This window comes from Clytia hemisphaerica, unplaced genomic scaffold (genome assembly GCF_902728285.1).
Source record: "Clytia hemisphaerica strain Z4C2 unplaced genomic scaffold, Clytia hemisphaerica genome assembly, whole genome shotgun sequence".
Classification (NCBI taxonomy): domain Eukaryota; kingdom Metazoa; phylum Cnidaria; class Hydrozoa; order Leptothecata; family Clytiidae; genus Clytia; species Clytia hemisphaerica.
In genome coordinates this window covers 1,973,149-1,982,444 of record NW_027103507.1, presented here as the reverse complement: position 1 = coordinate 1,982,444, position 9,296 = coordinate 1,973,149, and the positions used below count along the sequence as shown (strand labels likewise).

At 34.0% G+C, this 9,296-nt stretch overlaps 1 protein-coding gene across 3 annotated transcripts in view; it reads left to right on the top strand.

The window, feature by feature from the left end:
• Nucleotides 1–267: 267 nt before the first annotated feature.
• The window catches only part of LOC136798957 (intraflagellar transport protein 122 homolog), a 29,502-nt gene continuing 20,473 nt past the window's right edge, over nt 268–9,296 (top strand). The window contains exons 1-17 of one of the 3 annotated variants that reach the window (XM_067055640.1): nt 274–360; nt 599–665; nt 1,306–1,390; nt 3,086–3,164; nt 3,390–3,466; nt 3,652–3,718; nt 3,993–4,059; nt 4,149–4,222; nt 4,349–4,421; nt 4,620–4,712; nt 5,078–5,176; nt 6,386–6,462; nt 6,833–6,943; nt 7,870–7,931; nt 8,239–8,297; nt 8,701–8,775; nt 8,981–9,049. In XM_067055640.1, coding sequence (XP_066911741.1) covers nt 302–360; nt 599–665; nt 1,306–1,390; nt 3,086–3,164; nt 3,390–3,466; nt 3,652–3,718; nt 3,993–4,059; nt 4,149–4,222; nt 4,349–4,421; nt 4,620–4,712; nt 5,078–5,176; nt 6,386–6,462; nt 6,833–6,943; nt 7,870–7,931; nt 8,239–8,297; nt 8,701–8,775; nt 8,981–9,049 — 1,293 coding nt within the window. In that variant the 5' untranslated portion in view covers nt 274–301. Of the gene's footprint in view, nt 361–598; nt 666–1,305; nt 1,391–3,085; nt 3,165–3,389; nt 3,467–3,651; nt 3,719–3,992; nt 4,060–4,148; nt 4,223–4,348; nt 4,422–4,619; nt 4,713–5,077; nt 5,177–6,385; nt 6,463–6,832; nt 6,944–7,869; nt 7,932–8,238; nt 8,298–8,700; nt 8,776–8,980; nt 9,050–9,296 lie in introns of all 3 variants that reach the window. The other 2 variants (XM_067055642.1, XM_067055641.1) reach the window with 2 other exon arrangements.

The following is a 9,296-nucleotide window of genomic DNA, read 5'->3' as shown; positions in this document are numbered from 1 at the left end:
TACCCAGTAACTGTGGAGGTTAGAACATAATGATATATCCTGCTAGTTGAAAATTAAGATAATTTTAGGAAAAAGAATGACTGACTGGATTTTGAGTATGATTAGGTGGATTTGATTTCAGTCAGACATAATTGTCCCAATGACTAAAGATATTTATTTGTATGTAGATGACTCTTTTTCTTTCTTTTTCATCCCTAAAGAAGGATGTTAGAATTAGCAGGGGGTTGTTGACATTAGAAAAATATCTGGAATGTAATGCATCTTTCTAGATATAAGAATTAAAAAGCCAAGCAAATAAAATATGAGATCCACTCCTACTTGGGTTGATAAAGTTCATGATAAAGACCAAGTTCCTGTTGTGTGAGTTTAAAAAAAATATATCAGTAGATTCTTAAATTTAATTTCTTTACACTTATTCAAAATCTTTTCCCTTTAGTAACAAACTTTTCCCCGTCTGGCTCTTGTCCTTTTATCTAAGCTTAAAGGTTTAAAATACCTCAGTTCAAAGAATTTTTCAAAGATTTTGTTTTGGTATCAATACATATATCATCCATTTCAATATTTTTGCATCACTTCCTTCATTTTCTTTTATTTTTAGTATTTATGATCTTGCCTTCAGTCCAGATGGGGCACAGCTGATTGTTGCTGCTGGAAACAAAGTTCTTGTAAATACAATCCTTGAAATTTTATCGAGCCATTTTCTTTTCATAATTAGTTTCCCCTCCCACATTCTGCTAGGGGTATAGGTTCAGCTGCTTTCCAAAGAGTAGAAAAATATAAAAAAAATCGTTTGAAAAGGAACCAATAAATCTTATGGGGATTTTTCCGAAATTTAAGAAAAGTACAAAATAATTTAGAAAAACAAATGTTATGTCAAAATAGACCTCAGAGTGGAGCAACCCATTGTAAGGGAAGAAAATCCTATAATTCAATTAAAGATGCCAAACATTTGTTTTAGCTTATGCTTGTACAGTAAAATGTTTTAAGAATATTCTGCTAAGTTTCTAGGGGGGTCAAGAACTGCCAAAGGTAGGAAATCCCCCTTACTCCCTTATAAAAATTCGTTTGAAATTTTAGACCCCCCCCCCCATGAAAAGTGCACATTTTGAAAAGTGCACACCTTCTTTAGCAATAGCTCCTTGAAGAAAATATGAAATCAAATAATCATCCTTACAATAGAAAGGTTTTTCAAAACCCCTGACCCCTTCCTCCCCCAAGGCTAGGAAGTAAAACTCTATTTACTCTGTTTATTTTATATGTAGGACTTAGAAAATTTATTAAATCATTTGTTTTGATATTCTCCAGGTTTATGACACTGCTAATGGCTCACTTGTGCGGCCACTTAAAGGACACAAAGAAAATGTTTACTGTGTGGCTTATGCTAAAAATGGTAATTGATCAAGTCTTTCTTTACTCAGGCATTCTACAATTGTGTCATCACACTCCTTTTTTTACTAGTTTATGGATGTCGTAGAACGTTCAGATGTCTTAGAACTACATTTTTCTTAGGGTCATGATAATGCTAAATTTTTGCCATATATTCTGAGCCTGCTTATAAATGCACTGCTAGCAAAAAAATCAAAAGGAAACATTTATATTAGGGTGGGGCGTCAAATGTCAAAGTCAAAGTCAAAAAATTCAAGATGTGTGTGACTAGATGTGTGTGACTAGATGTTTTTTTATGAAATTTCTTAACCTATTGTGAGGCATTCTGCGCAATTTTTAAGGCCAGAAGTCCAAAATTGGCCAAACCCCCCTGGGGGTTCAGAATACTATCACTACTATCGCCCAAAAGATTTTGATTTCCCTGGAGTATTTCCAGAAGGCTATCACTGCAAAAAGATTTTAGGTTCATGTTTATTGCCATTTTTAAGATTTTTCCATTCAAAAATAAGATTTTTGCCTGAAATATTGCGTTTTAGCAGGAATTTCAATTCCAAAATGGTTGATATACCCAAATCCCCAACCCAAATGACTTTGATTTTCCTGCAGTATACTATCATAGAGATTTTTTCAGTTCAAATTTGGGTTTTTGCCTGAAAAATGGCTCTTACAATAGCAGGGATTTTATTTCCATAATGGCGGACATAGACGCATCCCAGACCCAAATGATTTTGATTTCCCTGGAGTATCTCCAGAATACTATCACTGCAAAAAAAATAAAATCAGTCAGCATTCAAACTCAGTTTGTAGAAGCTTGCCTTAAAAATGCTATTTTTTGATAAATATGATTTTTTTTGCTAAAAAGCGATTTTTTAAAACGCCATTATAAATTTATGAAAAAAGAGAAAAACTTGAAATTCATTTTGCTTAAAGACTTTATTGAAGACTTCCATCTCTGAAAATTCCAGACATGTGAATTAATCAGTTTAAAAGTTTATGAACTTGCAAAATTGGCCTTTAATAAAAGCATTTTGCTACCCAAAATTGAATTTTTTGACTTAGCACCAAAAATGACTGTTGACGCCCTACCCTATTTATATGCAGTATTGTTTGAATATTTTAAGTCATTTAGGCCATTTTTTTCCTTTCCAAGTTCTGATATTATTTCATTGCTGTATCTATATGATATGTGACTTCCCAAGCAATTTAATGTACCTGAAAATCAGACCGGTCTTGGTCCTGTATTACGAGCGGTCTAGTAGCGGTCAAATTTTTGTTTTAGATCGGCGTCCAGACTTTCTAGAAACGTGATCTCTAACGGTCGTGGTCGCTTCTAGACGCTCGTGGCCGATCGTTAGACCGGTCGTGGCTGCTCACTAGACCGGTCCTGACCGCTCGTTGGACCGGTCCGGGCTGTTCGTTAGACCGGTCCAGGCCGCTAGTTAGTGATTTTTAGTAACAATTACATCAAAAAAATGTTGTAAAAGGATGTCAACCGAGCGATCGGGGCCGGTCCCCTAAACTCGTAGTGGCCTTTTGGTAAATTTTTACCGGTCATTTACCGGCCCTTAAAAGACCGTCTATTTTGGACCGTCTAAAGACCGGTCCCATTTTCAGGTACTTTACATCGCTTGGGGAGTCACATATAGTCCAGGTAGACAGAAGAGTGCAAATAACTAACTGTTTTGCTTAAAATCTGCAGGAAAAAGATTTGCATCTGGAGGAGCCGATAAATGTGTGATCATATGGACAAATAAATTAGAAGGAATCTTAAAATACACGTAATAAGCTGTTCACTGTTTCAATTTAAACCTAGTTTTTAACGCTTTTTCATTTTTTATTATTCCCTCAATTGCGTATGGTACTTTTTAGGCAATTTAATTCAAGCTTTTAAGCTACATTAACAATAATAATTATAATTTTGACAAAGTATCTACTCTAACATAATGTTAAGGAACTGTCTTACCTTCAATGAGATTGTATAATACACTTTCTTTAATTTTTAGACATAACAGTGCAATTCAATGTGTTAGCTATAACCCATTCACTCATCAACTAGCCAGTTGTGCTGCAGATGATATAGGTGAGCCTTCTTCTTGATGCAGTTCTATTCCAAAATTATTGTTTCCATTTTCTTTGATATTGTTACTGGTCAAATGATAACATTTATTTAAAATGATATTTGAACTATAATATTCTTGTTAAAATTAAATTTTGTCATTTTGCTAACCTTATGACCTATTTACAAAACAATATCTCTCCTCGTAGGATTATGGTCTACGGAACAAAAATCAGTATCAAAACATAAAATACCCTCCAGAGCTTTATGCTGCAGGTAATATTTTTAATAACTTGTAGAAAGATTTCTAACCTTTAATTTCAACTCAATAATTTTGGTGATCAATCAGACCCTCTGCATTCCACCTGGTTAGAATTTTGTCTTGTGTGAATATAGGCTGAGTTTAGTGCCCTGTTTCAACTTATTGCTTTGAATCTGAGAACAAAATTTTCAAAGTAAAGTCATCTTTATCGATTTATTTGGTTGATTGATAATGTTATTTCATTTTAAGCTTTTTCTTGTACACATGTTTATTTTTATTTTTGTGTAGTTGGACAAATGATGGACAGTACATTGCAGTAGGTTTGTTCAGTGGGCTTATCACTGTTCGAAATAAGGTAGGTAACACTTTTTTGACAAACATCTTGATAGTAAAATTGAAAGATAAATCTGATAACTTAAATTCAAATGTATTTCCTTTCCCTAGCTTGGAGAAGAAAAGATGAAAATAGACAGACCTGGAGGACATCCTGTATGGACACTAAGCTGGAACCCTGGAGCGTAAGTCATTTGAAATTTTAGAATTTGAAAATAAATTGTAAAAGCCGGTCAGTCTCTGATTTCGAAGTTTTAGCCAAATTTAAGAAAGATATAAGAAAAAATGAAATTGTTTATTAACTTTTATAGAGATGAAAATGACATTCTTGCAGTTGGAGACTGGGGACAACGTTTATCATTTTACACGTTAAATGGAAAACAGGTAAGTTTATATGTGACATAAATATCAAAGCTCAATTTTTACATAATTGTTCAAGGGTATGGCGTTTAACAATTCAGGACGCGTTTCCAACAGCAAGTTATTTTTAATTTTTTGGGTTTCCTTCCTAGTTTCAGTTTCAAGTCTTTCTCTCAGAAATTTTAAATACTGACCCTTATTCAAAATTTCATTTCTCCATAGATTGGGAAAGACCGCTCTTTAGGATTTGATCCCTGTTCACTAAGCTATTTCCCTCGTGGTGAATTCCTGATTATTGGCGGCTCTGATAAAAAGGTATAATGCCATTCAGCTTACTTTTTCAGTAACTGTTAGAATAACAAATAAACAGTGTTGCAATTTTTGCACTGTAGCAATATTTTGGTTAATTTTCTAAAAGTCTTTGTCCCAATAGCAATCTATTTTCCTATTTTTAAAGCTTATTCTAGACATTCGTTTTAAACTAATCAGTATGTTTAATTTGTATAGTATTGGCCAAGGGATGAAAAGAAATTCTACAGATAGTAGCACTTTTGAACCCCATGAACCTGCATTCTAAATCGTTTTTTGTGATCTAATAATTACATGAGGCTTGAAAATTTTGGCCAAACGTTTCTAACCCTTATCGCATTTATGTTTAACACTTTCCTACACATTTTTAGTGCTACTTGTACACAAAAGAGGGGGTTCGGCTATCTGTGATTGGTGAACAAGATAGTTGGATATGGTCCTGTAAAGCTAGACCTGAAGGAAATTATGTGGTATGCTTGTATTTTTTCAAATTATTCTTTATACCTCAAATGCAAATGTGCTTTATGCTGCAAAAAAGGCAGGCTCATAAATTCATTTGCAATTCTTTCTATAGATGGTAAGTGAAAAGTGTCAGAAACACACTTAAATCTATGAACCAAAGTTAGATTTTTGGACCTACCTCCGGGTGCCCCGGTGGAGGTCCTATAAATTAACCCATGTCCGTTCGTTCGTTCGTCCGTCCGTCTGTTACCAGCTTTTCTCAGGATTGGCTCATTAGTTTTTTCTGATTTTTTGCACAATGATGCAAAATGGCAATGCCCAGAACGTGACGGAGCCCGATTTTTGAGAAAAAAATTATTTGGGCAAATTTGGGCCAAAAACTACCTAAAAATAGGGTTTTTTGGACTTTGTGCAAAATCCTGTCATTACTTTTTCCTGATTTTTTGTACAAAGATGGAGGGCAAGATTCTCTAAAGAATGGCTGAAGTGGTTTTTCCCGGAAAATTCTTATTCGCCTTAAAAACGGATTTTCGTATTTTGGGGGAAATTCCCTTTAACCAAATAAGAAAATATACCTCTTAACAATGTTGACTCATAATTTTTTTCTGATTTTTTGCACAATGATGCAAAATGGCAATGCCTAAAATGTGTCGGAGCCCGATTTTCGAAAAAAAATATATTTGGGCAAATTTGGGCAAAAAACAGCTTAAAAGGTTTTTTGGGCCTGAATGGTTCAAGTGATTTTCGTATTTGGGGAAATTCCTTTTTACCATTTTACATTATCCAACACACAAGCTTTATTTTTCCATTCTGAATTTTTGTACAATTATTGTCACTTTTTTCTTATTTTCATCTGATGTTAATCATTAGGTAGGTCCATTCAGCATGTTGCTTGTTATTTTATTTTTTGCACTGGATATCCTCACCTTGGTACACAGTATTGAAAAAAATGGCGTTTTACGTCACTAGTGACGCTTATCTATTATTAGTCACTCACATGGGTTTAATTTCTAGATCATCTTTGTACTCACTAGAAGCTTTTTAGAACACATTCATCATAAAAAAAGAAGTAAAAACGAAACAAAAGTGAAAGCAAAACGCTAGTGTTAAACGCCATTTTTTATACCGAAGTACCAAGCTTTAATAGTCAATGATTTTCTACTAAAGATTTGCTTTTAATCGACTGTATTTGCAATATTTATTGTTCCTTTTTTTAGGCTTGTGGAAGTCAAGATGGTACAATCGCATTCTATTTGCTCATATTCAGCACTGTACATGGTCTTTATAAAGACAGGTATATAAAAGAAATATAGTCTATTGATTAGTTTACTGTCAAAGAGACCCTTTTTTATCAAAATATTTATAATAATTTTCCCTCAGTCTGTTAACTCCTTGGCTCAAAAATCAGCCAGCAATATACCTTTTCTTAAATTACGGTACAAACATCACTTGCCTCATATTCAAACAATTTCCATGGTGATCTAATCCCTTGAGATATTAAATGATGTTTTTATGAATTGAAAGTAGTTCTAAAAAAATCTGCTGGGATTTAATCACCATGGCAATAATTTCAAAACGAGGCTAGTGATGTTCGTGACGTAATTTATGAAAAGGTCTATCCCTTTTTTTTTGCTCTTAGAGTTTCGATCTAATTTTTTTAATAGGAGTCACAGTTTTGTAAAGACTTCAGATGTAAACAGTAGACACCAGTTAGATGCAGCAGATCTCTATGAAAGTGATGTTGAACAGCTGAAATACCAGCCAGGACACCCAGTGTATTTCTTGTCTTATTTTGTTTTGTTTTTTTGTATTTGTCTCATAGGTTTAGCAATATCAGATAATCCCTCCCTTTCCTAGAGTCGTAGTGGTATAGTGGTTATTATCCTTCACTCCCATCTGGGAGGCCCGAGTTCAATACTCACCGTGTCACTACGATTCACTTGGCAAGTGAATGTAACGTCGCCCGGGTCAACCCATGCCATGTGAGAGGAAGTAGGTACCATTACTCTGATACAAGAGTGTGGGTAGATTAGACAGGCATTGTGACGTGCTGTGGCACTCACGAGGCTCATATCTATCTATCCTAGGGTCTTTCTTGATCAAATTTTAATTGGTCAAAATTTACAGTTTTGCAGAATATTCAATTATGTCTAGAATCTTAGCAAGATAGTGCTAGCTGTGTTGATGTTTTTAAAGCTTTCAAGGTAGGAGACTTGGATATCAATTTTGTTAATTGTCTTGTTAATGCTTCAATAGGAATAAGCAAAATAAGAAGGAAATTTAAGCCAAATATTTATACTTCTACCATACATTAATTATAGTTTCTATGATATGAGCATTTGAACATTTAAGTCATCAAACAAAACGTTTCCATTAAAATTTTGAGAAGCTAATATACAATGTACAGCAATGTGCCCTCCCGGTTATTTACCATAATGGCTTTATGGCAACTCCTGAACTTGGGCACAGGATGTACGGTTACACATTTTATGGATTGTATTGTGGAGTCACAAGAGTGCTCAAACTGCGAGCAGCGAGCAATGCATAATGCAAATAGTGAGCGTCTTAAATGAAGACTCTCCACCCAATCCGAGAGTGCTCAAACTACAAAAGCAGTGAGCCAATAGAAGCTAATATATAAATACTGACGAAGAACTCTTTCCTTAACAGTTTCTAGTTGAGAATTGAATTTTTTTTTTAGATATGCATATCGTGATAACATGACTGATGTTATAATCCAACATTTAATCACTGAGCAAAAAGGTATATAAAAAAGATTTGTTAATTATTCTGCTTACAATAGTATGTATGGTGACAAGACATAGTTAGTCCGCAGATACTCCAGGATTTTCAATTTGATAAGAAACCGTCATCCTTTTGGCTTGTTGATATGAAATTAAAAGAAAGAGACTTTGATTTATTATTTAGAACTTTATAAGTTTCATGCCGCTGTATGGACGACGATCATCAGCTAAATGATGCTAATACTATGGCTTGATATATAAAACTTTGATACAGTATAATGAAAACAATACCCCTTTTACTACCAATACCTTTTTTTCCATTTTAGTTCGAATCAAATGCAGAGAATTGGTCAAAAGGATAGCCATTTACCGACACAAGCTTGCAGTAAGGCTAAAGTAGTTATGTGGATTATGCTTATAATCATGCTAATACTGTGCTTTGTAGAAAATAATTTAATTTTCAAATGTTGTCTTTTGTCCCTTGCTTTTCGCGATTAATGTATTCTCACTTTGCTGATTGTTTTTTGAGAGTAGATACCAAAGATTCTATAAAGCCCGAAGAGCTTGATGTCGTGCTTTAAGCTATCGCAGGCAAAAAAATTGATTGATCAAGCGCTGAAATTCTAATTTAATGTCACGTAACCTAGGTAGGATTTCCTACTTATAACCACGGCACACTTTTCAGCCTAAGTACGACGTCTAGCCCAATCTATGGTTGATACCATCAAAATACTTTGAAAATATATTACTTCTCGTTTAAAACTGAATTGTTCTGTTTGATTTTGTAGGTTCAAATGCCAGAGAAAATATTGATTTATGAGATTTTCTCCAACGATTCTTCTGATATGACTTACAAAATCAAGGTATTCTTTCAAATTCTATATTGTTTGTTGTATCCATTGTATCAGTGGTAAGTGGTAAATCATTTACAATAAAATAAAAAAAAATCCATTTGAAACTGTTCCTAAAAGGTAAGGTGCCCCAATTGGGGCCCCATTTGGGGTCCTATCTTTTTGGAACACCCATTCGAAACTCTATTTGAAATTTTCTTGTTTCTAATATTCACAGGAAAAGATCAACAAAAAAGTGGATTGTAATTTACTGGTCGTGACTGGGAATAACCTCATCCTGTGCCAAGTAAGTCACACCCTGAAGAATTGGGTGTCGTAATTACTGGTATAAAAATATATGAAGGGTAAATTATTTTGATCAGCATTGAAAATGGTTCCTTTTAAAGATAATGTTTGGGATAGATAGATGAAAGCCATTTATTTACGCAAAGATATCTTCCAAGTAAAATTAAAAATTGAACTTTGTTTTCGAGCATTCGAAAAAGTGTCGGTAAAGGTTCCTTTGTGTGAGAAATTTTTCTTTATTCAAACCT